At 46.0% G+C, this 14,867-nt stretch overlaps 1 protein-coding gene across 1 annotated transcript in view; it reads left to right on the forward strand.

Annotated features, from left to right (window-relative positions):
• Positions 1-14,867, forward strand: part of ABCA1 (ATP-binding cassette, sub-family A (ABC1), member 1) — a 75,094-nt gene that overhangs the window by 41,619 nt on the left and 18,608 nt on the right. The window contains exons 8-20 of the mRNA XM_009085200.1: positions 3,495-3,735; positions 4,321-4,460; positions 4,705-4,821; positions 7,714-7,902; positions 8,780-8,985; positions 9,075-9,251; positions 9,847-10,069; positions 10,429-10,650; positions 11,247-11,451; positions 11,984-12,097; positions 12,587-12,758; positions 13,305-13,436; positions 13,934-14,073. Of these exons, the coding sequence (XP_009083448.1) occupies positions 3,495-3,735; positions 4,321-4,460; positions 4,705-4,821; positions 7,714-7,902; positions 8,780-8,985; positions 9,075-9,251; positions 9,847-10,069; positions 10,429-10,650; positions 11,247-11,451; positions 11,984-12,097; positions 12,587-12,758; positions 13,305-13,436; positions 13,934-14,073 (2,278 nt within the window). The remainder of the gene's footprint in view (positions 1-3,494; positions 3,736-4,320; positions 4,461-4,704; positions 4,822-7,713; positions 7,903-8,779; positions 8,986-9,074; positions 9,252-9,846; positions 10,070-10,428; positions 10,651-11,246; positions 11,452-11,983; positions 12,098-12,586; positions 12,759-13,304; positions 13,437-13,933; positions 14,074-14,867) is intronic.

The raw sequence follows: 14,867 nt of genomic DNA on the forward strand, positions 1-14,867 counted from the left end.
CAACAATTCCTGGCACGCATCCCTCCCCGAGGCCCACTGCCTGCCGCCCAGTCCCATTTGCATTGAAATTAAGACGATTCCAGGATCAGCTTCAGTCAGGGCCATGGCAGAGCTTTTGCTGCGAGCAGGGAGGCTGCTCAACAGAGTTCGATTACAGCTGTTTCCTGCTACGTCACTTAAGCTTGCTGCTTTTTCTTGTCTGGGATAAAAATAATTGAAACCATGTGATACTCAGTTTGCTGATGTGGCCGAAAACGTCCCAGGGTAACGTGCCTTTTGCTTGGCAGCTGTTTTGGGTAGGACTACCTTTTATTCTGCACTATTGCTGTGCAAACAAAGGCAGCTTTTTGCTCTGTGTACAGCATGAGCTGCTCCAGATGGCTTGACCGAAAGTTACTTACTGTCTGTCAGGCGGATTTCTGTGTGAAAAGGAGGGACTTGCTCCCTTGTTTCAAAGGGCAGCAGCTTGAAGGCGTGGAGAGAACTATTGTTTGTACCATGTCTACGAGACTTTCTAGCAGGGAATTTTAATTAGAAAATGGTCTGAACAAAATATTTGTCTTGGAGTATGGGGATTGATTGGATCTCTGTCCCTGGACTCTTTAAATCAACCTCTAGGAGGGTAGAATAAACACCGAGAGCAAGGGCAATTATTAAGAAACACTTAGGGAGCCAGGTCTGATGTCTGGGAGAAGTAGCTTAGTAACCCTTCACCCATGAAGTACTTGATTCCAGTGCTGTAAAAAGAGCAGCTCTGCATGTAAGTTGTAAGGTTGCTGGTTCCAAAGATGAAACAAAGCTCCTCACTCAAACTGTTTTAAAATTATGTGCAAAAATTTATTTTCCAATGTAATCCCTCCATAAGATGGTTAACATTTTGTATGTTCATGGGAATTAGCTTCACTTTCTGTTTGTGTACCTTTGCTCCTCATGTTAGGGAGTTTATGGTACTTTTGACTAAAGCAGTTGACTTTTTGCTGAGGAAAAAATGATCTGTTTTACCTAAGGTATCAAAAACTCCCCAAGGGGCCTCTTTGAATTGCACACTCAAACTGTCACACCTGAAATGCAGCCTTGGCCTTTTGGGTGAGGAATCATTGAATCCAGAAATCCATGTGAGCATATGTAACAAACAAAAACTTTCGTGTAACACTCTTTTCATGCATGTCCCATGATGCTAGTGTCCTGTCAGTCACCTTGAACCTGTGGCACCAAGATGCAGACAAAGGCAACTGTGAATAGTGAGGAGATGAAAGTACACTTGAAGCAGTCACTTTGGACTCATATACTGGAACCTTAGGCTTTAGATGTTCTCACAGCTGTCTTCCATCATATCAGTGTGTCGTGCATTTTTAGGCAGCTAAAAATAGAGGCTCCTTGTGTATGTGGCACATAGTAGCTGTAGTTTAACATCATGAATTTTTGTCCAGATGTTGGCGCACCTAAAGCATACACAGTGCTAGCACAAAAGGTCAGGTTTGCCTCCCACTGTAAGGTCAGGGACTCTTGAGTGGGCTTTCCTTGGGTAATTTGGATTGAATTATTCTAGCCCACTGCTGCTTTCAGCAGTGTTGTTGGCTGGCCTTGCCAGCTGTCTTAGACTTTGGCTATCTGCATTTTATTTAATCAAAGGTGACAGAACCAATACACAGTGCGCAAAACTGGCAGATGGTCTTTGATTGACTCTGTTATTGTCTCTGAAAACAGGACAGTTGGAAACAGTTTTAGATGCTGTGGGCTGAGATGCAGCTGATGAGCAGTTACATATAGGTGTCTCGGCAGTTCTGCTTGCCCTTATTAGTGCATGTGGCTGTTCTGGGCAGCACAGTAAGAGCATCCAAGTTAATGTTACCTGAAATTCAGTAGCAGTCAAGAAATCATATAAAAAGGTAGAAAACATTTTAAAAGGGATAGAGAACCAGCTGTAGCATTTTACCATTACACTATATAAAACTGTTCAATACTGAGCACAGATCTAGGCCCTTCTTCTCCAAAAAGGGGTAGCAGAACTGACAAAAAAGTTCAGAAAATGCCAGGTAGGACATTTAGAAGTAGAATGACTTTCACACAAGGGACAAGGGAATAGGATGAGACTGGTCAGCTGGGAGAAGAAATGAGTTGGGGATATGGTAGAGATCTGGAGAGTTGAGTGGCAAATGAAAAAGATAGGGACTGAACCTTCACTGTCTCTTCTAGTAAAAAAACTCTCAAGATATTATACCAAATTGAGCTAAACACAGCCAAATTAAGGAGAGGGGAGAAGAGGATTCCCCCCAGTGCTGTGTTGGATGCAAAATACTTGTGGGTGTTCAAAACTCTAGGAGTTTACCATGGGACAAATTTGTTGAGGGCTGGGATGTTGAAGTTCCCTGAGCTGAAAATAAATGGAAGCTGGAAGGTTGCTTGGGACGATGTATCCTATGTTCTTGCCTTCGTCTTGTTTTTCCATTACATCCACTTGTTGTCACCATCACAGAGGTTACTGAGGTAGAGAGACTTGTAGTCTATATGGACACACCTCTGCTGATGTTCTTGCATCTTGAGACAGGAAGTCTTAGAGCAATGCTCCAGAGTAGCATGAAACCAGTGTCCACGGAGGTGCATTGCTTTTCCTGTTGTGGTGAGCTTGGTCATGCCTGAGTATGGCAACATTTATGCAGTGAGTGTCTCAAGCTGAGGGCCTGGGTGCTTTTGTTTGTGATGCGTTGAAGACATATTGCCTGGCTTATGCTAGACAAATGAGTTTGAAGATACCAATCATTCTGGCTGGTTGTGCATTGCCACCTCAATCCTGGGGTCAGGTCAGCTGGGCAGGAGAAGGCTCCTTTCTGTGGCTGACTGTATACACAGCTCATGCTGTGATCAGACTCCAGGATGCAGCTGGGCTTGTTTTCATGGATTTTCTGGGAATGCTGTTGACAAGGGGACAGGGAGTTTCTGGGGCAGGGACAAGAGATACCAATCTTGGAGGTCAAACCTGCTGCCTGGTGTATATCAGTAGAGGCTTGCTGACCCCAGTGGAATTGTGCCAGGTGACATTGCTGTGGCCTGCAGCTCATCCAGCCTGTCCCATGAGCTGCACTTACTTTGTTATTCCTTAATCCCTGTTCTGACTCAATGCACCCCATCCCACTGGTCCTTGTGAGGGTACTCCACTGGAATGTGAGTCATTGTGCAACCAGGAGGAGAAGCAGCTTCCAGGTGATAGATCAGGGAGGGCAGGAACCACCCACAGCACTGCAGGAGATAACTCGAGTAAAGAACTTGGGAAGGATACATTCCGACTGTGTGCACAGAAGATCCTTCCCTCTACATTCTCTTGATGTGTTGCTGGGGAAATGGGTTTTGCCTGGTCCTTACCCTTGATGTTACACTCAAAAGGATTCTCATCCATCCAAAAACAGATATGTGGTTTCAAGGAGTGTGGCAAGATCTCCTTCCACTAACCCTGTTCTGTAACTGCATCCACTCTTGTTTATCACCTTCCTCTCCAGCTGCTGAGCATGAAGAGCTGGAGCGACATGAGGCAAGAGGTGATGTTCCTGACCAATGTGAATGCCTCAAACTCCTCTACAGAGATCTATCAGGCTGTGTCGCGCATTGTGTGTGGCCATCCCGAAGGTGGAGGACTCAAAATTAAATCACTCAACTGGTATGAGGATAACAATTACAAAGCACTGTTCGGAGGCAACAGCACTGAAGATGATGTAATCAACTTCTATGACAACTCCACAAGTAAGTGTAACCCTATCATGGCCTAAGGTCTCATCTACTTCATGGTTGTCATCACTAGTGTTTCCCAGACGTCCACAGATGAAAGCAGGTGGTCCTGAGGGCAACATAGTCTCCGCTGTTTCAGAAAGGCATGTCCATGTTGTCCTGCATATGTCCTTAAGGCCACTGAAGGTATCAACATGTAGAGATTTCCAAGGACCTTGTGTAGAGTCCATAGAAATCTGTGCAGTGGATCTCCTTCAGGGGGAGAGGGAGTACAGTCATGTGCAGCCTTTGGAAATCTGTCCCTTTCTGGACAAATTTTGCTGGTGCCATGCAGTGGGGTACTGGAAGTGTTGCTGAACTAGTACTGTGTCTCTTAATGCTGGAGGCTACCTGGTTGCTTCATGCTCACTGGGCAGACCATGCAATCTGGGTCTGAAAGGGTTTTTTTTGTGGAGCTTTATAGTAGGGGAGGGTTTTTGTGTCTGACAAATGCTGTGCATTCAGCTGTGACTGTCCTTGAAGCCCACACAAGTGGGGCATATGTCTTTTGCAGTTGTCACTGTGCTGTTCAGCCTCTCACCCTTGTTCTCTCTTCCTCAGCACCCTACTGCAATGAGCTAATGAAGAACCTGGAATCCAGCCCGCTTTCCAGGATTATCTGGAGGGCTTTGAAACCTTTGCTGATTGGGAAGATCTTGTACACTCCAGACACACCAGCTGTAAGGAAGGTCATGGCTGAGGTAACTCTAGCCCTGTCCTCTGATGTGTAGCATAAGCTATGTCCTCTGCCTGTGCAGCTGATCCCCTCTAGTTAAACCGGGCCCAAACACAAGCCTAGAAAGGATTGCCTGCAAAAGCTCAGACTCCCCAGTCTCTCCACTCCCATGCACTTACTGTTGAAGGCTCAATGAGCTCGTGACCTCTCAGTTCACAATGAGTAGCTGCCAGCTTTTGGAAATAACCTTCCTCTCCTCTTTGTGACAGGTGAACAGGACATTCCAGGAGCTCAGTGTGTTTCGTGACCTCGGGGGTATGTGGGAGGAGATAAGCCCGAAGATTTGGACATTTATGGAAAGTAGTCAGGAAATGGATCTTGTTCGGGTCAGTATACTGTCCTTGCCAGAACCAGTGCTGTTATTTTCTACAATAAGTTATGAAATATTTATTTGAGATGGTGCTTTGGTGCCAAATGGGGCAGATAAAACAGTATGGATGGAGCCCATTCTCAAAACAGATTGTGATTGTACTAATCTTGCATTATGCATGGCATTCCTTCCTTCATGTAACAAACTCCTGCCAACAGGAGAGCAGTGCATATTTAACACCCATTTTTAATCTGCCTCTGTGGGGAAATGAAATGTTTTGTCCATAGTGTTGCCCTAGTGTGTTATGGACACATCACCATGGTTCCTTAAGTGCAACTCTGAGGGATGTAGGTCTTTGCACCATGTGCTGATGCCTTTGGAACCACAGTGATGTAAAAGTGGGATCAAGCAACACAGTGACAACTACAGAGTAGCTGTTCCAGCTGTCTCTGCATAGCAGCTGGTTGGGTATCGTAGTGCAGCTGTTTGTATACAGAGACCTCCCTAGGTCTTATAAGCCTTGAAATTCATTTCTTATAAGCCTTGAAATTCATTCCTTTTTTGTTCCAATGTAATGCTGTGCACAATAATCTCTACCCTGTTGTATTTCTCCATCAGCATGACATACTAGAGTGTCAGAGACATAATTTTCATCACTCCTGTGCCTCTGTTGGCTTTATGAAAGTTAACTCTATAGATGGTGGCATCAGAGATAAGAATTGTGGCCACCAGCTGTAAGCCGAACAGTTTGCTTGACAGTTCAGGCAGAAATTCAAGGTCCAAAACTTTTATTTGCAGTGATTTAATCTAAAAAGTGAATGTTGCTGCTTTTTTTTTAAAAAAAATATTTTTATTTGTCTTAGTGAGCCCCGGGCTTTTCTGCTTTTGTATTTTTTGTTTGTTAACCTTGCTGGCTCTAGTCTTCTTGATCTTCCCAGCAATCTAGTCTCCTCAGTAGTGGTGCAGTAACAGGGGTTCCTTTGTTGTCACCTATTGCAGTTCACACAAGCAGGAGTACTTCACTGTCAGTGCCTGGGCAACTCCCAGACAGCATCCCATTCAGTTTAGAGATGCAGAAAAGATCACATGCAGCTTGAATCCTGTGTCCAGTTTTGGGCCTCTAGCTGCATGAAAGACATGGAGGTGCTAGAGTGTGTCCAGAGAAGGGCAATGGAGCTTGTGAAGGATCTGGAGCATAAGTCTTGTGAGGAGCATTTGAGGGAGCTGGGGATGTTTAGAATGGAGAAAAGAAGGCTGAGGAGACCTTATCACAGTCTACAACTACTCAAAAAGAGGTTATAGCCAAGTAGGGGCTGGTCTTTTCTCCCAGGTAGTAAGTGGCAGGATGAGAGAAAATGGCCTCAAGTTGTGTCAGGGCCGGTTTCGATTAAATCTTTGGAAAAATTTCTTCACCAAAAGGGTGGTCAATCATTGGAACAGGCTGCCCAGAGAAGCGGTAGAATCACCATGCCTGGAAGTGTTCAAAAGGCATTTTGAGTACATGGTTTAGTAGTAGGCTTAACAGTGTTGGGTTAATGTTTGGACTGAACGGTCTCAGAGGTTTTTTCCAACCTTAACAAGTTTATGAATGAGCTGAAACATAGTTGCCTGTTTGTAGCTGCTTTGAAGAGGGAAGTAGGTCCTTTTCTGGTTGGTAGCCACTGAGTCTGCTGTGCTGATGGGTTGATGGGTCATCACCTCTCAAGTTTCTGGGTTGTACAACCTGTTTGGCATACTTCTTCAGGCCCAAGGAGAGGAAAGTGCTGTGCTTGCCCGTCTCTGTCACTTCTGCCTTGATGTTAATGTGGCTGCTAACTTCAGGAGGGACAACATGTGCCCCTGGAGTTAAGGAGCTTTAATCTTGGCACTGAACAAGATGAGGCTGAGCCACTTCCCTGCAGGCTGGAGATATGGCACAAGCTAACCTTGGGAAACCAAATGAGAAGAGAGCACAGCATATCCAATCCCTGTTTGCTTGGATTTCCCATCTGTATGTTCTCCTTTGTTAGCTTGATCTGTTCTGTTTTTCCAGGTCACGATGCTGTTTTTCTAACTGTATGGCCCACTGCTTTCTGGTTTGCTGGTAACAGCAGAGTGTGGAGAAGCTCCTTACCTCTCTGCTTCTTTTTTTTCCAGAGGCAGTTTTTTTTCTTAAAATCTCTGACTTCAGTTCAACTATGTCCTTTACAATTAGTGCTCCCTTCCTGCCTGGCATTGTATTGTCTGCCCAGTGGACTGGTTTCTGCTTCAGTGATAGGTGCTTCTACCTGAAACTGCACTTGTGTGAGGTGTTGTGCATATAATAGCCTGTCCTCAGAAATCTAGCTGTTAAACCAGGTGAAAAAAGCACTGTCCCAGATAAGAGAACAAAGGTAGGACATCATGGTTGTATGGGGTTGCTTCAGACAGCCCTGGTGACACAACAGCAAAATATGTGAGAAAATCGACTAGTCGCTGGTGGTGGTATTTCTGCTCAGTACAGTGACATTTGAGCCTTCTGCCATGCCACATATTCAGGAGAAGTGAGCAGACCTTGGCAACCAGCATCAGCCGAATGCGTTTCTGCTGAGCACGCATCTCGCCCTCACCTGGTTTGCATGTGTGGGGCGCGGAGCTCTGCGTGGCTCTCTGCTGCCCTCTCCTTGGGAGAGGGGTGGCAGGACACGGAGGGAGCCAGCTCGCCTGGAAGCACCCCCGGTGGTGTGGCTGTACCGAGAGAGACGCATCCTTTGCACTGGGAGGGTGAGAGGACGGACCCCGCTGTGCTAATCCTCTCAGTCTGACAGACAGCCTCTCCCTGCACCTTTTAATAGGTGTTTTCCGTAGTAGTACTTGTTTTCATGATGAGAGAGGAGATCTAACATTAATTCTCACAGCAGTTTCTTCTTTGATAACAAAATACCTGCAGACGCTGCTGAAAGGAAAAGCCTTCTGGGACCTGCACTTGCCATCTTCCAACTGGACAGTGGAGGACATTGCCCGTTTCGTGTCAAACCATCCAGAAGACTCTGGGACAGAAAATGGCTCTGTGTACACCTGGGTGGACGCATTCAATGAGACAGACCGGGCTATTCAGACCATCTCCCGCTTTATGGAGGTGAGATCCTGCTAGTGTGGGCAAGGAGTTGGGGAAGGGCAGCAGCTTGATGTCCACTTGTGCAATGGGGTGTTCTGGAGAGGGAAGGTAGGTGTTCCTCAGTCCATTTTCTGTAAACAACCAGACATTAGTAGGGCCAAGTACACAGCATGTGAGAAAATTATAATTTATTCAGGTACCTAAATATAGATGTAGGAACTTAACTGTAGGCCTTGGTCTTGAAGCTCTTGCTTTGGCCACTGTGTGTGGATTCCTCTGTTACTATTACTGGGTGACTGAGAGCTGCTGCTGTCTCCAGCAGTTTAACAGGTCATATTTTGCCCTGGGGTTTAGCTGGGGACTGTGGTGAAGCTAACAGCTGCTTTAAACTGAGGGAAGACAGTGAATAATGAAATTAGTTCTACTTGTTGCCTGATCATCTCAGGGGATGAGTGCAAACAGAAATAGGCCATGGCCTGTGATGGACCTGGTCCAAAGCCTTCAGGTTTCTTCACTGGTGTTTAAGGCTTTGAATCAGATCTAATTTATTGGTAACAGAGGAAATAAGACTATCTATGGAAACTGATACTTGAATGAGACCTGTAGGTAGTACTGCAATGCTGCCTAACCTCCTATACAGAAAATACCCTTGCTGGGGTATTTCTCAGTGATATATATTTGACTGATAGGTGACCATCAAGTAAGCAGAAATTATCTCTCTTGCAACTTACTGGGCTGCTGTAAGCTGTTGCAAAATAGTCCAATGCTGTCGCTTTTTTCTTGGTCATAGCATTGTCACTGCAGAGCTCTCCTTTTAACCTCTGTCCCAAACAAAACCAAAGTATATTCTGGTTTGGTAATGTATCTCATAAATGCTTCCAATTCTGTCCCTTTCTAGTGTGTCAACTTGGACAAACTGGAGCCTGTGGCCACAGAAGTCCGGCTTATAAACAAGTCCTTGGAGCTTCTGGATGAAAGGAGGTTCTGGGCTGGCATAGTCTTCACTGAAATGGCTCCTGACAGCATAGAGCTCCCTCAACATGTGAAATACAAGATACGCATGGACATTGATAATGTGGAAAGGACCAACAAGATCAAGGATGGGTGAGACCTGACATCTTGCCTTATGAACAATTTCTTATGGAGGATGTGATGAAGACTTCTAATGGAAAGGTCTTGTTCCCTTGGTGCAGGTACTGGGATCCTGGTCCCCGTGCTGACCCCTTTGAGGACATGCGCTATGTCTGGGGAGGCTTTGCCTACCTTCAAGATGTCGTGGAACAGGCCATCATCAGGGTGCAGACAGGCACAGAGAAGAAGACAGGAGTTTATGTGCAGCAGATGCCCTACCCATGTTATGTGGATGACATGTAGGTATACAGGCTGCTTCAAAAGCTCCTAAGAGGAGGAACTTGGGAGGCATGGGCTTTTGTCGCTCTTCAGGCATGTCCCTATGTCTCTGCTATCAGTGAGGAAGCAATTTCCACAGTATTCCTAAACCTTGGAATTCAGGCACCTGCAATGGAGGATTTAGAATATGTAATGACTTGCAGAATCCTTTCCAGGAGAGGGACTGTCAGTACTGGATTTTAACATACAACGTTCCTGAAGTGTGACCATATCACCACAAACAATGCAAGCAAAATAGCACTGGGGAAAAAAGCAGGCACATAGGCACACAAGAGTGGAAAGAGGCCAGCTGAGAGCAGTCCCCACGAAAGGCAGATCTTTGCACCCACTCTTCTACTGAGTGGCAGTTGCAGCTCCTGCTTCCGCTCCTGGCTGGTGATATGCTCTAAACCCCACCTCACAGTGAGACACTGATCCTGTATCAGGCTCTGCATGTCAGCTGTTTTGTGCAGTGAAGCCTTAGCTGTCACCATGCTCTGATAGCCCTTGAGTGGTACCTGAAGTTGCAGTGGAATTTCTCATTGTTCTCCTGGCCCCTTTCCATCCTTTTCTCAGATTTCTGCGTGTCATGAGCCGCTCCATGCCTCTTTTCATGACACTAGCCTGGATCTACTCAGTGGCTGTGATAATTAAGGGCATTGTGTATGAGAAGGAGGCCCGGCTGAAAGAGACCATGAGGATTATGGGACTTGACAATGGCATCCTTTGGCTAAGCTGGTTCATTAGCAGCCTCGTCCCCCTCCTGATGAGTGCAGGACTGCTGGTGCTGATTCTGAAGGTGAGTTGCCTGGTTTGGTGTGTGGCAGCAGATTCTGGAGCTTTGAGAACTTGCTAAGCAGTGGTCTGCTCTGACACACAGGGGAGGAGTTAGTGAGCGTGTTTTGACCTGTCACTTTTTGGGAACAGCGTTTTGGAACAAAATGGGGCTGAGTGGCTGAAAACAGCAGGAGGGGATGTAGTAGTATGTTCAGTGCTCTTGAAAAGGTGCTTCTGGTACTGCTCCACATCTGGGTAGGCTGTTGTACAAATTGCAGCAAGCCCAGCTTCCTCTGAGCAGCAGCTCTGCAGACTTGCTTATAATAGAGCTGCATTGGAGAGCCCTTTCAAAGCCTGATGCACTTGTTGTTATTCTTCCAGATGGGGAATCTGCTGCCTTACAGCGATCCTAGTGTGGTGTTTGCTTTCCTCTCGATCTTTGCTGTTGTGACCATCCTTCAGTGCTTCCTCATCAGCACCGTGTTCTCCAGGGCCAACCTGGCAGCTGCCTGTGGGGGCATTGTCTATTTCACACTGTACCTGCCTTACGTGCTGTGTGTTGCCTGGCAGGACTATATCAGCTTCTCACTCAAGATTTTTGCGGTGAGTCTTGATGAAACTCTCCTAGGTACTGGGCCTCCACCAGGCACTCAGCAGCTCCCTAGCTGGACACGGTTACAAGGGAAGGAACCGGCAATAGGGGGATAATTTTCAGTGTAAGAGATTGTCAGGGCTGGGCTTCATGAAGTGGTTAACTGAGCATGGTAGAAGCTGTTAGGAGGGTTTTGTTGCCTTTGGTAGTAAAGTAATGCAGCTGGACTAAGCTGCCTTGATGTGTATGCTGTGATGCTGTATCACCAGATATACAGGCTGAAGAAACTAGCTGCCTTTCCTCTGCACAGCACTTTTTACTTGTCTGGAGAGGATGACTGTTAGTGTCCTGTTCCCTCACATAAAAATCCAAAGCGTAAGGCAAAGAAAATAAGGAAAAAATTCTGGATGGAGTTCCAGCTGGGATTTCAGGCCTTGTTGGAAGCAAGACTGCATCTGACATTCTCTCTCAGCAAATGCAGTTATGCTCCTTGGAACTTGGGCTTTTTGAATGGACAATGTCCCTTAGCCTTGTACTAGAGCTGAGCTGCCTAGCTGCAGAGTAAGTTGTGGAAAACTAAATACCTGTTCATGCCTCCCATTTGCAGAGCCTGCTGTCTCCAGTAGCCTTTGGTTTTGGTTGCGAGTACTTTGCACTGTTTGAGGAGCAGGGAGTTGGTGTTCAGTGGGACAACTTCTTTGAGAGCCCACTGGAAGAAGATGGTTTTAGCATCACCACATCTGCTGTCATGATGCTGTTCGATACCTTCCTGTACGGGGTCATGACCTGGTACATTGAATCTGTCTTCCCAGGTGAGGTCTGCTTCTGAGGAAGGATCATGTCTTCAGGTTTTGAAATAAATCCTTTCACACTACTCACTTGCCAGAGTGCAAAGTCGGCAGACTTGCAGAAAGGTTGTGGAGGAAAACCATAGACTGGCATCACAGCAGGGTTGTTGCTTGTTGATAGTAGTGACTGTTACCCAGCACAGAAGCATGGCCTCATTGTGGCCATGGCTGAGTTAGCCCCAGAAGCTTTGTTGTACTTCAGCTGTTCCCTCCTCTGAACTGCTAAGTCCACAGACCCTGCTGCAATGACGGAGTTAAGAGTGTAAGCACCACATGTGTGCTGCCCATAGCATCTTCCAGCACAGGGGTTTTAACCCTAAAGTTAAGTTAGATGTCTCTTTCCCAAAGTCTGTCAGCATCTTCAAACAAAGATCCCTGCTTAGTCCTGCTTCACCTAGGGGTTTACTGGGAGTGAAGTACTTCCTTTCTTGTTCTGAAAGCTAATAAAAGAAAAGAGACAGATGCAGTCAGGCTCATGTAATGCTTTTCTTTTTAGGCCAGTATGGGATTCCCAGGCCCTGGTACTTTCCTTTCACGAAGTCCTATTGGTTTGGCGAGAAACCCCACGACAGACAGCATCCTCATCCTGACCAGAAAGGTCCTTCAGAAGGTAAATGATGGACACAGAGCGTTCCTGTTATGGTTCCTGTTCCAGAGTTATGGTCTGACTGTTTCAAAATGAGAGTCCAAGGACAGCAGGACTGGCATGGTTAAGGTGGTGAAATTGGTCATCCTTTTGTTACCACAGTTTGGGTATGCTGATCACGTGGGTGTGTCCAGATAATCCCGAGGTACTTCACCCACTTGAGTGCAGGTGGTTACTCCAGCCTCATGGAGTTGAGAATTCCTCCCAGTTTTGCTGCCCCTGATGTCACTGGAAATCTCCAGCTCCCAGATGAGCCCAGGAGAGAGAAAAAAAGCTAAAGGACAACTTCTGTGGAAGATTCCTGTCTCTAAGGAAGAAATGTGGTCGGTTTTTCATATAGCTCATTTCTTCTTGGATCTCCACAGGCTTGGGAAATGTGATGTCACTTAGAACTCTCATGCAGTTGCTGTTTAAACCTACCATATTTATCTACTTTGCTGTGTTTTCTTCTAGTGTGCAAGGAGGAAGAGCCAGTGCATCTGAGTCTTGGTGTTTCCATCCAGAACCTGGTCAAGGTTTATCGTGATGGCAAGAAAGTTGCTGTAGATGGTCTCACACTGAACTTCTATGAAGGACAAATCACCTCCTTTCTGGGCCATAACGGAGCAGGGAAAACCACTACCATGTAAGAACAAAGTAATGCTCTAAGACAGTGGGGCAAATGGCTGAATACTGCAGTTCCTAACAATATGGTAGAGGTAGCTGTACAACTGCAGTGTGCAAGCTGGTGCAGACTAAGGTGCCTCTCCTTATTTACTCAAGTGATGCAGCTGCCTCAGAAGATTCACAGATACAGGGGACTGAGATCAAAGGGAGTTCAGGTTGGGACTGGGTCGAATGAATCTGCAGGCAGCATTTTGCAGTAGTGCCTTTTGTGATTCTGACCTGCCAGTGTAAGGAAGCAAGTTTGTACTGAAAGAACAAGAAGCTTTTAGAGGAAAAAATTTTTCCTTCTACCAGCCATATGGGTGTGCGTTGATCACTGTTGAAACCATTGGAGCAGGTTGTTTTGTTTTGGATTTTTAATCCATTAGTGAGATGCTTCTCAGACTACTTTCTTGATGTGGGAGTTCCCCAGGGCTTCCACCTACTCTTCATTCAGCCATCCTGGCATGCATAGCAGCTATTTCCTAGTGGTGGAACCTGTTTATCCATTCCATTTGTCCTTCAGGTCCATCTTGACTGGCTTGTTCCCCCCAACTTCGGGTACAGCCTTCATCCTTGGCAAAGATATCCGCTCTGAGCTCAGCACCATCAGGCAGAACCTGGGTGTCTGTCCACAACACAATGTGCTGTTTGACTTGTAAGTAGCATCTGTGAGACACGGGACTGCTATTACCCAACAAGCATTTGGGTTTTTTAGGATATGATAGTGTGCTTTCAGTTTTGACAGTCCTAATTTTTTTTTCTGTATGTCTGGTGTGAGATTGGTGCAGGAACATTCTGTTTATGAGCATGTTCCTTTGTGCCTGTGAATGATCAGCAAGAGCCTTTGATCTTTCTTGTCTCTTAATAATCTAGTCCACTGACCGTAACTAGGTCAAATGTTTCCCAGGTGTCTAGTGATTTGGGATGTTTGGGGTAGTCTGTCAAGCACCCTTAATGAAGGAGTATTTACATGGATGCTGAATAGAGCCACACCCTAAAGTCAAGCACAAGCTGAGCACACCCACTCTGTAGCTCCTTCTGAAACCTCAGCCTTAAAAGATGTTTTTCTGAGCAAACAGACACGCCTGCTGTAATGCCAGTGTAAGGGCTGATTCCCAGCAACCGTGCCCTGAGGGTGCTCCTGTTCCCTAGGCTGACTGTGGAAGAGCACATCTGGTTCTATGCTCGCCTCAAAGGGCTGTCGGAAAAGAAGGTGAAAGAGGAGATGGAACAGATGGCAACAGATGTTGGTTTGCCTCACAAACTGAAAGCTAGGACAAGCAGATTGTCTGGTAGGTTCAGCTCTTTTACATTTCTTGGCCCCAGAACCACTATTGGGTTTCACAGAAGCCACCTTATGGACCTTGATTGGATCCTGCAATTAGAAATAGACTACCACACAATTAAGTTCTTAAGGGAATCAGTTATTTATTAAGTATGTAATCAGCATATCTTAATAAACTTAATAATCCTGCACTGTCTCAAGCTATCCAAAGGCCATAACAAGCCACTCACTTTATCTGAGTATCTTCTACTTGTTTCTGTCATGACCTCGTCCCGCTCAATGTGATATGTGTTATCCAAATGCTTGCTTAATATGTCTGTGTTTTATGACTTTAGGTGAGAGTAGCTTAGACCAAAATAACCAAGTCCCTTGCTGTTTGTGAACTGTATGAGCATTTCTTACGCTGACTTCTGTTTCTTCAGTTGGCAATCTGGAGTGTCCTTCTCCTTTGTTCAGGAGGGGCAGGATTCCTGTAGCAGTCTGTAGCAGATACTTGAGGGACTAAGATGCCTGTGTCTTACTCAGCTGTCAGTACAGGCTGTGCATTTGTCCATGGGAAGAGAGAACAGATGACCACAGTTGACTTCAGTATTGAAAAGTGCAATATGATTCCTTGCTTCTCCCTCTGGGACACTTGTATGCAAGGGGTGTCTCTTGAGGACTCATTTCTGCAGCTCAAGCTCTGGAGACCTGTGCTCCAGATACTCGAACATGGTTAGGTCTCCAAGCTGGCAACTTGCTACCCCTGGTGCTGAGATAGTATAGTTCAACTATGAAAGGGCATGTAAGATATGGTTTTCT

Source organism: Acanthisitta chloris, unplaced genomic scaffold (assembly GCF_000695815.1).
Source record: "Acanthisitta chloris isolate BGI_N310 unplaced genomic scaffold, ASM69581v1 scaffold7642, whole genome shotgun sequence".
NCBI classification, from domain to species: Eukaryota; Metazoa; Chordata; class Aves; order Passeriformes; family Acanthisittidae; genus Acanthisitta; species Acanthisitta chloris.